The sequence below is a fragment of the Pristis pectinata genome, chromosome 4, assembly GCF_009764475.1.
Source record: "Pristis pectinata isolate sPriPec2 chromosome 4, sPriPec2.1.pri, whole genome shotgun sequence".
NCBI classification, from domain to species: Eukaryota; Metazoa; Chordata; class Chondrichthyes; order Rhinopristiformes; family Pristidae; genus Pristis; species Pristis pectinata.
This window is the reverse complement of record NC_067408.1, coordinates 95,035,021-95,050,449: the sequence shown is the minus strand read 5'-3', so window position 1 is coordinate 95,050,449 and position 15,429 is coordinate 95,035,021. Positions and strand designations below refer to the sequence as shown.

At 39.9% G+C, this 15,429-nt stretch overlaps 1 protein-coding gene across 1 annotated transcript in view; it reads right to left on the bottom strand.

Moving 5' to 3' along the window:
- Nucleotides 1-15,429, bottom strand: part of LOC127569668 (uncharacterized) — a 114,175-nt gene that overhangs the window by 53,013 nt on the left and 45,733 nt on the right. Inside the window, exons 13-17 of the mRNA XM_052014469.1 lie at nt 11,567-11,677; nt 11,366-11,482; nt 10,641-10,812; nt 6,143-6,411; nt 2,471-2,607 (exon numbers count right to left, since the gene is read on the bottom strand). Of these exons, the coding sequence (XP_051870429.1) occupies nt 2,471-2,607; nt 6,143-6,411; nt 10,641-10,812; nt 11,366-11,482; nt 11,567-11,677 (806 nt within the window). The remainder of the gene's footprint in view (nt 1-2,470; nt 2,608-6,142; nt 6,412-10,640; nt 10,813-11,365; nt 11,483-11,566; nt 11,678-15,429) is intronic.

Genomic DNA, 15,429 nt, shown 5'->3' with positions numbered 1-15,429 from the left:
TACAAATTAAAATATTAGGGGCCATCTATTGATGAAAATAACAATGTTTGAACAATGCAGGACGTGCTTAATGATGTGTATACCAGTCCCTAACTTCTGACGAGGAAGTGATACTCCACGAACTGCATATCGCCACGTTGATGGCCGATTTTTGCTGCTCAACTTTGTTGAAATGGCCCTTGATGCATAAATGTTAGTAAGGTTTATGAAGCTGTACATTTGCGCATTAATAGACTTACGTTCCAGTATTACTTCAGGCAGGCTGTTTGAGAACCTGCGACCGACCGGACCAGTGTTCACCACAGCTCTGTCTACCGACTCCTCTCAATCTGCTCACAAGTCACCTCAGCAGTATCTCTCAGGCTCCATTAAATGACTAAAATCGCCCAGATTTCATGGTCGCAACGGCCAACCCAACCTGCCCAATTCACGCCACACTGCAAAGTCAGGCTGTAAACATCTGATGAGGCCGTGCGATTTTTCAGAAATTGAGGTTCCGTGGTGTTAGGCCTCTGCGGCAATGTTTTAGCTTGGGCTACCGATGCAGTGTGACCCCTGCTCACTTGCCTCCCATGGGTTGTACCTGCTCCCGCTTCCTGCACCGGGGAGGGGGAGATGGCGGCGGCGCGAGGAGGCAGCGCGCCAAGGGATCCGCGTGCACGGGCCCCGCTCCCCAACCGTCAGGCAGCAGGAAACATGGCGGGCATGGTGGTGCACTGCCCTCAGGGCTTTCGGTGCGAGCAGCTGGGACCCGCTCCCGATCCTGAATCGGGCTGAGTGTTCTGGCCGAACCTGCCCTGTGTGTGTGTGAGAGAGAGAGAGAGAGTGAGAGGGCGAGGCGCCACATCCTCCAACTCACACTGGGCCATCAGTGAAGCATGATAGCGGAGCAAGACGGCAGCTGGTTCTCAACGGAAGTCGCAAGACTGTAACATTATTAGCAGGTTAAAAACATTTACAACATTTAAAATACATTTAGACTGGTACATGGATAGGAAAGGTTTAGAGGGAGGTGGGCCAAATGCACGCAAATGGGACCAGCTCAAGAAGACAACTTGGTTGGCATGGATGAGATGGGCTGAAGGGCCTGTTTCCCTGCTGTATCACTGTATGAGTCTATTCTGTACAAATAGGAAAGTTAAAGTCCCCCACCCCCGAAACAAGAATGGCCACAGATCTCTACAAATTACCACAAAAAATGTAAGGTCACTTTTTTTGGCAATTTTTGTTTTCTCTGAAACTCAACCCCAATTTTTTTGAGGTTCACCTGTGATTTACGTTGAACTTGCGTTCTGAATCCTTTATTATGGTGGTCATACGTTATTATTAAGTTTAAACAACTCACACACAAGATGCCAGTACTCTATGAGGAGAGAAAGGGAAGAGGCGTGTAGTTTTATGAAAATCAGATGCAAATTTAAGAGAGATAAGATATCCTTATTAGTCACATTACATAGAAACACACAATGAAATGCATCTTTTGTGTAGAGTTTTCCGGGGGCAGCCCGCAAGTGTCGCCACGCTTCCAGCACCAACATAGCATGCCCACAACTTCCTAACCTGTACGTCTTTGGAATGTGGGAGGAAACCGGAGCGCCCAGAGGAAACCCACGCAGACACAGGGAGAACGTACAAACTCCTTACAGACTGTGACCGGAATTGAATCCGGGTCGCTGGCGCTGTAATAGCATTATGTTAACCGCTATGTCAATTACCAATCAATTTAATTAAGTAACCTTCTTTGGCTTCCAGTTAAGCAACAACAATTTCTTCTGGCCTTACAACCATGCAAAATATTTACACTTCTTCAGTTCTAGCTTCTTGAGCATCCCTAATTTTCATTTTCATAGCATTAATTTCCATGCCTTCTACATGCAAATCCTCAAACTCTGGAATTATTTGCCTGAAGATATCTACCTCACTTATCTCTGTCCTACTTTAAGATGATCCTTAGACCTTTCCTCTTTCACCAAACTTCCAGTTATTACATTTAAACAACCTTCTTTTGGTTCCAATTGAGCAACAACATAACCTTCTGCAGCTCTGTGCCAAATCTTTCTGATTTTCCTGGCAACTTTTGGTTTTGGATCACAGAAAACCAATGTTATCTTCTTCACTTGGCACATTATCTACAAGCTGTATTCATAATAAATGGTGCAAATATCCCAGAATAAATCCACCACGTCAATGATATGTCCTCAAGGAAGCAACAACACCAGAACTGTGTGATCAATATAATCTGCATGATTGATTTGGTAAAATACTTCTCAAAGAAATTCTGGAATATTAGTTACAGAGAATATATACAGAGAAGCATTGTCACTAGATATTAATAACTTTCTGTAAAAGAAAAACATTTTCTTAGGATGTGTACACAATACAATACAAAACAATGTTTCTATCCATTCTTTTCTACTTGCTTGTTTGTCAAGTTAATTTTAACTTGAAAAGTATTTGCTTTTAAACTTACACGACAAGCATCTCTTTTGCCAGATAACAATCCCGCACACAGCATACGTGGAGTGATGAGTCTATAGGTGGAACGACAGAGTGACTGATTTATGATCTCAACTTCTGCTTCTTGAAGAACGGTAGGATCACTGTTATCTTCAGTAAGAAAAAAAAATTACAGGAAAAATGTGCAGTAGAGTTTTAATTTTGTATTTTATCCCTGAGTAAATGCTTGATAGAGATTGGTTATGACTGTTGAACATTCATTGCACCATCAGTAGGAAGCTATAATTTAAAAATGTGAAAAATGGTAGAGAATAAATTACTTGTTCCCATACATTTATTAGTAAGATAATATGAAAAATATATGTGGATTATATTCACTGAATAGAATTAAAGTACCACGGACTAGATAAGACTGAGATCTATGGTATTGGTCACAACCTTGGACTATCGGTGGCACTTTTGCCTGAATCAGGCCCTATCAAAGAATAGAACACTTTGGGCTCAGTTAAGTTTGATGAAACCTGTTCCTCATGCCCCACCCATACACTTATCCTTGGTCACATTAGATTTGATGGTCCCATGAGTACAAATATCCTTCAGGCATCACCACAGCTGCCCTGACAAGTGGAATGGTCCATGAACAACCGTTGGACGAATGGCAACAGATCCCTAGGACTGTAGCCCAGTCAACTTCATGGTTTTTTTTTGACAACTCACTGTTTGGTTGAAAGACATTAAAAGAATTAATAAAATTAATGAAAAATAATAAATGGACACAGTTAGATGATGGAGATCAAATAAAGGCATTAGAATAGGGTAAAATAAAGGAAAATAACAACAACTTACCTGAACTTAACTTTTTACTGATAACCCTGTTCAAGAGAACAGGTCAATGCCATTCATGGCTAGAATAAAGCTGAGGGGCCAGTTAAGAAGTACAACCAGCTCTTAAGCTCAGTAGGTCTTATCTTCAGCCTTGGATTTGGTGCTGACTCCAGCGGTGGAGTGCGAGGTTGGATGCACTGGCAACTGAACTCCAACACACTCCTGACTTCTGTGTTGCAATGCACAGGCACAGAAATCTATAATGAGCTGCCCTGCACCTAACCATTGGTTCTATATGGAACTGCTGGTGAGTGAACAGCATGATCTGACTCAACAATTGGGCTGGCACTTCAGCTCAGCTGTGAGAGAGGGAAGCCAATGCCTGATTTGTCTTATCAGGTGGACTTAAAACATCCAATGCACCCTGAGAAGAACTGCAGGGAACTTCTACTGGTATCCTTTTCATTATTTTTCTTATTAATTATGTTGATTACTAATTGTGTTGATTACAACACAAAGTTTTCTCTTCTTAGATGGTCCTTTTGGATCAAGGATAACTTGCTTCCACGCCAGCTTGAAAATCAAACATTGCTGAGGCTGGAAATCAGATACAAAAACTGAAATTGCTGGAAACACTCAGCATGTCAGGCAACATCTGTGGAAAGAGAAATTGACAAAGAAATTGACCCAGAAGTTCCTGTTGCTTGCCTCCATTACACTCCGTCTCTGATCTATCTGTGGCTTCCAGCACTGTTAGAACAAGTCCCAACACAAGCTTGAAGAACAGCATCTCATTTTCTGCCTGGGCACATTGTAGCTTTCCAGATTGTATATTGAATTCTCCAACTTCTCATAACGCACTTTTATTGCCTATATCAGAACTGGCCATATTTGCTGTAAGTCACCTATCCATTACAATTTTTCCACTCGCCATTAGCATAGCTTGACCTGCTAATATATTTAATATACATATCACACTTCTTCTTCATCCTCTAAACCTCCCACAATTACAAGTCATCTCCACAGCAACCTCAGCCTCAACCTATCACAGATATTCCCTTTGTCCTCCCATCCCTTCCCTCACCTTCCCTGCAGCTTAAAACTAATTTTTTTTCTCTCTTTCCAGTTCTGACTAAGTGTTTTTAGCCTGGAATGTGAACTGTTTCTATTTTCAGATATGCTGGCTGATCTGCTGAGTGTTTCCAGCATTTTGTGATTTTATTCTTTGCTAGCTCTCTAAGTTATGATGTGACTCAAAAAAAAATGAGGTCAGAGTGGAACCTGAAAACTGCCTTAGATAGGGGATTTGGGCAGATGGTTTGGAAGGTGGTATGTTCTGTTTTCTATTTAGGCCGGGGTCTGTGTGTCCTCAACAAATAAACTTGAAGTTCTCAATGAAATTCCGAATGATTCTTCTCCCTCCATTTTATACAGATGTGAGCCAGGGAGTACAATGAATTGGTGAGGATGTTACAATTTTTCAAGGAGAGTTTGAGAATATCCATGAATCTTTTCCTTCTGCATCTGGTAATCTCTTGCTATAATGGAGCTTGAAATAGCAAGTCAAGTATACAAACAACGCGGTGTCCCCATTGGAATCAATTGATGTAATTAGGGATTCATTGCAAAGGTCGTGGCCCTGGCAGAGGATACTGATGTTGTTTGCTTAGTTTACTAGTAGATTTGGAGGATTTAGCAGAGATAGCAATATGCTTTCTCTCCATTGATTTGGGGTGCCCGCTGTAGGTGGTCTGTATTTCAGAAGCTTATTAGAGGGCAGGAATCACTGCTACCTGGTAGACTGTGAGACTTGTATCAGTTTGAGCTCTTGATCTTCAAACTCTTTTCCTGAGGAGGCCAAAGGCAATGGGCGATGGAGATAACAGAGTGGATTAAGCAGTTCAACAGTCATCAGTACCTGGCAAGGATGATGTGGACATCCTTGTGGTCTCTCACTCCAGCAATGATGTAATTTGATGGGTGCCAGTGAGGTCTTTTGCTTGCCTCCCTGGGAAAACAGGGTATTCATTTTGACAAGACCACGTTTCAAACATTTAGTCAGGAGGAGGTCTCCGTTGGAGTTAGATTTTCCTACTCCCCTTGCCAATCATACTTTGCCAGAGGATTGTGTACTTTTTGACTCTGAGGTGGATCATTGTCTCCCTTCAGGATTTGTGTCAGGAATTTTTTTCAAAGTTGGAATAGGAAACTATCAAATAAAATTGATTATAGTATATAATTATGTCTGCAGTTCAGGCTGGTGAACTGGGAGATGTGAAACTGAAACACTCTACAGCACCACCACGGAGAGACAGTATGATTAGAATGAGACAGAGGTTGGTTCCATTATTATAAATCCCATTCGTGTACTGTCAGTGTAGCAAGTGCACCTAGATGTAACATTTTAAAATGTGACATTATTTTGCAACAGACTTGGAATTACATTCAATGCCTGTCCAAGTTAACAATTTTATATTTTCAATAGGACTTGCAATATTAGCATATTTCTGCTGAACACGAAATATTAATGATAATTTTCCATCCATTATTTGTGAAACATTATCTAGTTTTCTTTTAAACCTCTTATATGGTCCATTAAAGCAATAGACTGGAATGCTTAGAAATGAATATATAGTTTTATCTTTTAATATTGCAATCGCTTCTCAGCTCATAATATTTTCTCACATCTTCATTTTCCAGAATAAATATAATTCAAGGACAACTGATTGCCATCTCTTAAAAAGTGTACAAGCCATCTAACTTCAGAATGAATCTTTTAACTCTTAAAACTAGTGCATAATGTATTTCCATAATCTTTTGTTTAAATCCTTTGCTAAAAGTATCATGTAAATATTCTTACCCATTTCTTGCTTTTGTCCCCAGCCAGTTACCCAGCATCTCTCTCCATTTGGTACCACTTGAGCCGGTGAAGGAACACAAATTGGTTGGATTGCTGATGCTGGTCTGTCTGGCCAAGGTGTTTTCAGTTTTAGCAGTGAAATATCATAGTCAAAGTTCCGGCCATTGTAGTATTCATGGACGAGGATTCTTTTGAGCTCACTTGTAAACCTTGCATTTCCTTGAGTATGCATTCCTAAATGAGCTATCCATGGTCTGGGATCGGACATCCTGACAAAAAGCAAAGATTAACATTTTTTCAGCAATACAATTTCATTTCTTTGCAGTATGTGAAGTAATAAGACAACTGTTCATTACATTATACTATAAGCCAATCCTTACTTGCATAAATATTCCAGAGACTATGAATACATGTTCATAATTACATATGAATTACTTCACAATTTTAGTAGAGCTGTTCAAAATGCATGGCATCATTTAACTTCTGCACCAGTGAGTATGAGTAAAGGAAGAAAGAACTTGTATTCGTGAAGCATCTTTCATGTTCTAAATACAGTATGTCCAAAAGCATCTCAGCCAAAATACTATTGGGCTGTAGGCATTATTACACAAGTGCAATGCTGCTTGTGTCACTTTTGCCCATAGGATTAAAACGCTACATAATTTCAACTTTTACCCTACTTTTCATCTTAAAAGGTTAAATTTCTTTTGATAATGCATTTACTGGTATAATGCTGAATGTTCATTTCCATAATAGAGACAAATTAATAACGTTATCTAAGGACCAATAGGGTAGTGGTGGTACAGTGTAAGTTGCCAGCTATACATTCATCTCAGAGATCTCAAAAAATGTAGCTGTAAAAATCTTCATTTTGGCTGGAATGAAGTATTCATTTCAGCAAAAATGTGAAATGACTAATAGAGAATTGACACCTTTCACCAAAGAGCAATTTCACACTCAGCACATCTTAAAATGAATTAGAGATTGATTAATTAAGTATATGCCATGGAGAATTATTAATAGCACTGATTCTCATAAATTGATCCTGCCAATTATTAAGAACACAGAAGCACTTAGAGAATTTGTAGCTTAGTCTTAAACAGATGTGTACAAAATGAAGAATTGTCTGTCTGGTGTCATTAAATGGGCTAGAGACTCACCAAGAATTTTTCTTTGCAGGGAAGTTGGCTGTGATAGTAAGGGCCACACCCTTTAGTTTATTTACAGTGCAGTTAGCTTAGTAATATCACCAAAGTAGCTAGGATAAGTTCCCTATGAAGACTCACCTACCGCTCCATCCCTCATTCACATTTTGGAAAATCAAACCACCAGGCTGTGTTCCTTCTTTCAGCTTACAAGCAGAAACCGAAATATGAGGATCTGGTACAGAAAGTTGTGCAGTGCTGGTCTGAGGAAATAGATGAGCTTCTATGCGACTGCTTCGAGTCAGTGGACCACTATCATACCATATTCAAAGACTCAGCAGCCAACCTAAATGAGTATGCCACTGCCATCACAGACTTCATCAGTAAGTGTACAGAGGACTGCATGCCAAAGAAGTCAGTCTGCATTTTGCCCAACCGACAACCATGCATGAAGCAAGAGATCCACTCCCTATTGAAGTCTTGGTATGAGGTGTTCAAATCGGGTGACCCTGACCTTTTATAGGAAATCTAGGTACAATCTTTGCAAAGCCATCAGAGATGCCAAGAAACAATACCAGACCAAGCTAGAGCCCCAGACCAGCCATCGATTGTGGCAAGGCTTGCATGCTATAATGGTCTACAAAATGAAATTGGGTAATATCACTGGCAACAACGCATTCCTCCCCGATCAACTCAATGCATTCCATGCACGTTTCAAACAGAAGGTCAGTGAAATGATGCCACCTGCCCTGACAGCCTCTGGTGTACCTGTACCCACAGCTACCATTGCAGATGTCAGGTCAGCTTTCCTGAGAGTGAACCTGTGGAAAGCAACTGGCCCAGATGCAGTCCCCGGCTGTGTCCTCAGATCCTGTGCAGATCAGCTGGCGGGAGTATTTGCAGACATCTTCACCCTATTCCAATCTGAGGTTCCCACCTGCTTTTGAGAAGACCACAATCATCCTGGTGTCAAAGAAAAATAAGGTAACATGCCTTTATGACTACCACCCATTGGCTCTGACATCCATCATCATGAGGTGCTTCAAGAATCTGGTCATGGCACGCATCAACTCCAGCGTCCCAGACAATCTCGACGTACTACCAAAACAGGTCCACAGTGGGCGCCAGTTCCCTGGCTCTACACTCATCTCTGGAACATCTGGATAGGCACCTATGCCATACTCCTATTAACTGACTATAGCTCTGCCTCTAATACCATAATTCTAAACAAACTCATCTCCAAAGCCCTAGATCTAGGACTCTACCCCTCCCTCTGCAACTGGATCCTTGACTTCCTGACCAACAGACCACAATCAGTAAGGATAAGCAACAATACCTCCTCCACGTTTATTCTCAACACCAGGCACCCGCAAGGCTGTGTCCTCAGCCCTTTACTATACTCCTTATACACACACGACTATGTGGCCAAATTCTGCTCTAAGTCCATGTACAAGTTTGCAGATGTCACCACCATAGTGGGCCAGATCTCAAACAATGATGAGACACAGTACAGGAAGGAGGTAGAGAGCTTAGTGGCATGGTGTCAAGACAACAACCTTTCCCTCAATGTCAGCAAAACAAAGGAGCTGGTGATTGACTTCAAGAATTGGGCGGAGTACATGCCCCTATCTGTATTCAAGGGTGCTGAGGGGGAGACGGTTGAGAGCTTCAAGTTACTAGGTGTAAATATCTACCAACAATTTGTCCTGGTCCAGCCATGTGGATGCTATGGCCAAGAAAGCACATCAGTGCCTCAGAAGGCTAAGGAAATTTGGCATGTCCCCGATGGCTCCCACCAATTTTTACAGATGCACCATAGAAAGGATCCTATCCAGATGCATCATAGCTTGTTATGGCAACTGCTCTGCCCAAGACTGCAAGAAATTGCAGAGGGTTGTGAACACAGCCCAGTCTATCACGAAAACCAGCCTTCCCTCCATTGACTCTGTCTACACTTACTGTTGCTTCAGGAAAGCAGCCAACATAATGAAGGACCGTCCCATCCAGGTCATTCTATCTTCTCCCCTCTCCCATCAGGCAGAAGATACAAAAGCTTGAGAACACATACCATCTGGTTCGATGATAGCTTTTATCCTGCTGTTACAAGGCTTTTGAATGGACCTCTTATACAATAAAGATGAACTCTTGATAGTTCGGTGTACTACATCATGGCCCTTGCACTTTATTTGACTAGCTGAACTGCACTTTCTCTGTAACTGTAACTCTATATTCTGCATTCTATTTTCCTTTTTACTTCTTTGATGTACTTATGTATGAACTGATTTGTCTGGATGGGATGCAAACAAAAGCTTTTCACTGTATCTCAGTGCATGTGACATTAATAAACCAATTCCAATTCTCCATTGCCTTCAATGTTCAGAGAAGTCAACAGTAAATATGAGATTTGGCTGTGGAGAGAGAAAGCTCTACATTAATCAGACTCAGGTTCTTTTATGTGGAAACATGTATATGGAATCCCATACTAAAGATTGCTGCATGAGCTTTTGCACTTAGATGGAGGCAACTGCAAGGAGTCTAAGAAAGATGGCTAGAATCATGCCCAAATTCAATATAAATCAACATGATATGGTAAAATGTAGAAAAAATGCTGATACCACAAGTATGAGTGTGCATTCTCCTGAAAGATCAGTTCATGTCTTGTAATAAATGTTTTAACCATTGACCATCAGGGACAGGCAATAGGATGTTTCCCAAAGTCTTTTCTTCTATTGCTTATTTTTACATGGAATATTCTCAGTGGACCCCATGGTTAGGCTCTGTATCAAAAGCAAAAGTAACAAAAGATTTCCTTACCTGAATCCTACCTTTGTTCTACACCTGGGTAAAGCTATTTGTGGATAATTCAAAATGTGTGGAAAGCATTTCCTGGTTTGACATTTCATGTACATAACTTGGTCCTCTTACTTACAAGAGAAAGCTGGTATACTTCTGGTGTAAATGGCAGGATTTCTGTGACAACAACTTTGACTCTTCATTTGCATATTTATGAAGTCTGGAGGCTGGTACATAGAACATAGAACAGTACAGCCCAGGAACAGGCCCTTCGGCCCACAATGTCTGTGCCAAGCATGATGCCAAATTAAACTAAACCCTTCTGCCTGCACGTGATTCATATCCCTCCATTCCCTGCATGTTCATGTGCCTGTCAAAAAGCCTCTTGAATGCCACTATAAGCAGGCAACTAATTTTCCTAAAATTCAGGATAGAATTTAGAATCTGCTTATGTAATGATGTATCTAATTTTTCTCCTTAATTCCAATCATCTGTACCAGATCTATTGCATTTTTGGACTAAAAATACTTGAAATTTAGGCTGATAATTTCATAGCATACTTTTCCCCTTGAAAGCAGTGTGCTGCAGATATAAGCCACTCCTTTGTTATCACTGATGCTCCACAATAAGGTGATCCAGAAAAGTGAAGGCTGACTTGCCAAGGCCACGCTCCGTCTTGAGCACTGGATCCTCCTACGATTCGACTTCCGTGCCGTATTTTGTTGCCACAATCTGCAAAGTGGAAGTGAAAACAAACAATAATAACTGATGGAAGTGAAAACTGTTGCCAATGATCTACATAATTTGATGTGCATATAATCATATTTGCACCATCATGTCTCTTCTGCCTATTCATTCAGGAGTAAATTCAAATAATATTTAACCTGACAATCAATAGGAAGCTGATATTTTATACCAGAATATGCAGAATTTCTAAATGATGGGGAAAAAAAACAATCTATGGTTGCGAAATGTTTTCCTAAATCAAGGTACCACCAATGCTGGAAATCTAAAATAAAACAGAAAATACTTGAAATACTTAGCAGATCAGGCAGCATCTGGAGAGAGAGAATGGTGCCTGATCTGCTATATATTTCCAATGTCTTCTACTGTATTAATAATCCCCAACTGCTTATCAGTTTCTAACCAAGAAAATAATTCATCAAAATTAAAATAGATTTAAGAACCCCAGTTTGAAATGGAAAGGGGATTTTCAATTTCTTTGGAGTTAGGCAAATGTTAATTTTCAATAGTGAGGTCCCCATTTGATAGAACTAGTACTCACCACAACTCATTTCATCACTTCCATCCAAGCAGTCTATGGTTCCATCACATTTAGCATTCTTCTTCAGAATACACAGATTATTCTTGCATTTATAGGTAATGTTTGTACAGGGCACAGCTAAAAATAATCATTGACATCAATTCATAGTTATTTAAAATTCTATAATGTATTTTTCTAAACTCAGGTTATTTAAATACTTACAATCTGTGCAATTAAGTTCATCTGTGCCATTCTCACAATCTTTGACTCCATTACAGATGAAGTAGTGATAATGCCTTGGAGAACTTGTGTTGCATATTTTTGGTGGTAGAGCTAAATTAAAATCAATCACAAATAAAATTAATAGCATATTACATAACATACATAAAAGCTTTATTCACGAAACTTTAATGAGAATGAACGTGAGTCATACAGCAGAGTAACAGGCCCTTCAACCCAACTGGTCCATGCAGACCAAGACTTCTATCTAGGCTAGTCCCATTTGCCCATGTTTGGCCCATATTCCTCTAAACCTTTCCTATCCACGTACCTGTCCAAGTGCCTTCTAAATGTTGTTAATATACCTGCCTCAACCACTTCCTCTGGCAGCTCATACCATTTAGGAACCACCTTCTGGGTGAAAAAGTTGCCCCTTAGTTCCTCTTAAATCTCTCCCCTCTCACCCCTAACCTATGTCCTCGAGTTCTTGATTCCCCAACCCTGGGAAAAAGACTGTGTGGATTCACCCTATCTATGCCCCTCATGATTTTATACACCTCCGTAATATCACCCCTTGTTCTGCTACGCTGGAGTTCACAGGCCTTAAAAAATTCAATGGAAGAAACAAGCGGTTGCCTTGACATCAGTCCCACTTTATTCAATTATTATATTTTTATTGAACAAATTTGCTTTCTGTCACCTCTGTTAAAACTGAAATAGTTTGGAAAAGGTTAATTACCAAAGGTATTTGAAATATTCGTGCCCATAAAGGACAGGTTGTAATGGCTTCATTGAAATTGAAGTAACTTTGCTAATGTAAAGGGGATTGTTTGATATTCTAATATATCTACAACAAACTTACAAGGAATATAATTTGCTGAAGAATAATGAGGGAAATTGGAAATATAGTAAGATGAATGTAAGCAGTTAGATGCCATGTACAGTTCCTGAAAATAAAGGCGTGCCAACAATTAAGTGATCCAACGGATGAAAGTAGTCTTCAACAGTAGCTGAGAAGGGATGATGGCAGATTGGTAGTCTCTTTTAAACTCTGTCCATTTTTCCATCCAATGAAAGCTTGACAGGTGTAAAGTGGACTGCTGATTTGTTTTCCCTTATTTTACATTACCACTAGAGACTATGTTTAAATGCACACCACCAAACAATTGGTCACAGGAATAAGTCATAATGAATGATTGATTACTGTCAAAAATGAAAGGAAGTCAAGAGTGTATTGGAAAATGGTATGAATAGATACATAAAAATGTCTATGTTCTATGAATCAGTAATGAAAATCTATTATGCCATTCTCGGGTTCAAATTAATTGTGAATCAAATAGGCACTACCTACAGAAAGTAAACATCTGAGCTACCTTGGATACAAATAAACCAGTTATCTTTGTTCTGTTGGATGGGTTCCCACTGCACTAAGGAATCGATTATTTATTTTGCCAAAGTAGCACACTTATTGAGAATCATTAGGTTTTTAACGTAAGCCTGACCACCAGCCTCTCCTGGCTTAGGGATTTGAGTGTATAATAATGGTTGAAAATAGTAATGCAATAATGAGGGATCACTCTGTTGCTAGAGTTGGAATCATTTCAAACACGATACTCAAATGCCCACAGACCTGAAAAATTTGATAGAAGAAACAACCAGTTGCCCTGACATTAGAATTGTCCTTGTTGATGCTCCCACTCTACTACTGTAACTTTGATGGAAATGTCCCAGAAATCCTGCTTGTGCAAAAGAAATGTCTGCAGAATTCTACTGAAGTTACAGTGGTGGAGAGGGAGCAGTTCTGAAGAAGCATCTAGCTCTAGAGTTGTGGCCAAATCGCTTGCCTTAATCATAGGAAAAGAATTCAGTTTGTCATTCAATTTATTTTACTGCTTATGGGGCCTCATCTTGCAAAAATTGGTGTCTACATTAGCCAATGAAGCAATGTGACTACAGTTCACTATTAATTGGATACAAAGCACTTTCAGTGTCCTGAAGATGTGATGAAACATTCTGTGTATGCAATGTAATTCTTATTTAAATCTTAATTTGTCAAAGAACATATTAGGGGGTAGAACTTTGTCATTGGTAATTAGCACTAAATGATTGTTGGAGTATCAGCTGCCAATTGTACTCTCTGTTCAGTATCTTTTATTTAAGTAAAATACTGCTTGTCATATTCAGTGGATTCTTAATGAGTAATAGTATAATATTATTTCTGAGTTATTCACAAGCCTCAATGTGCTCGTCCTCCAATATGGTAACATCCTCTGAGCTAGAAATGCTTGGTGCTTCAATGGTCAATACAACAGAGAATCCATAACCCTGGTGTTCACATAAATCCAGATAAAATTACAGTGGTGCAGCTTGTGGAACCCTGGATGCTCTGGATTCCTCTCATATCCCAAAGACGTGTGGATCATTAGGTTAATTGGCCACTGTAAGTCGCCCCTGGTATGAGAGTGAGTGGTAGAACATGTGGAGAACAAAACATGGGATTAATGTAAATGGGTGGTTGATAGTCAGCATGGACTCTGAGGGATGAAGGGCTTGTTTCCGTGCTGTATGACTTCATGACATTTGTGTCCATGAAATTTATTCACATAAACTGCTGTGTTGTCAACATAAAATCTCAACACAAGTTTTCTTTCATATCAACCACAGCACAAAATTCATGACATGTTTTGATTGACATTCAATTCTCCCTGATCTGGTCATTACTGCTCACTATTTATTATGGCCAAGGTGAGTTCTGCTATTCTTGATCTGCAACAGGGGTCACAGTGCACTTACTGTTATCTTGTAATTTTGGTCTCCCAAAGCTCTTCCACATATGTTGCCTATTTCTGTGGTATGACACACCTTTGTCAATCTTTACCTCATCAGAACTCAGCTGTGACAACTTTTATGATGGTAGCTTTCTTGTTAGCATCGTGGTTGAATTCTTACCACTTAAATGGTGACACCTCCTAAGCAATCATGTTGTGGTGGCACACTTACTTTTCCTTCTCTTTTCTTCTGCTTGCATACTCTATACATAATTTTAGGCTTCAGCAATTTTACAGCTATTAAGAACATTGTTCTGGTTTGGCAGTTTATCAGTCCCTAGCTTGGGCTACAAGTGAATCCTGCTATTGGCATATTTCTATATGGCAAGAAATTGAGATATGCATCTCTGCACTCTTTTGCCTTTCTCAGGAGGAGCTTGGCTCTTCTTACAGCATTTTCCACCTTTCCACAATCTGATGGATAGCATGGTAACAATATTGTACGAGTAAATTCCCAAGTAGCAGAACACTTTGCAAGATCATCCGCATCAAATTGTTGCCATTGCTTCTTACAACCTTCACCTGGATTACCACATCTAACAAATTGAGCTTTTGTCTGGATTCATTCTTTCGATTTTTTTTTCATTTTCATATTCCATTTGCCCAGTGGTACTCCAGTAATGGAGCTGGATATTGTTGAGCACTTGTTTTTTCCATTCAGTTGTGCTTCTCAGGAAAAGTATTATATGTTATACCACTCTGTCTGAAAAAGTAGCTCCCTTTCTGCCTCCTCCGTAGTGACAAAAATCACTAATCAGATTCCTGGCCTGTACTATTTCTTCTCTGCTTGAGTACAAGGTCACAACTTTGGTCTTGGCACACATTCCCTCCCAAGAACTATAGTCAGCCTCTGGGACATTGTGAACTGGCTTTATCCTTTTACTTGTATCTCTCCACATGATATTAGTCTTTATCCCTGTACACTGGGATGAAAAGTTAATTCGTCCCCTTGCATTTATGGCATTCCTTTCCACAAGGTGGACCCTTACTCTGCTATTCGGGCACTTTGCCACAATATTTATGTATTTTGGCATAATT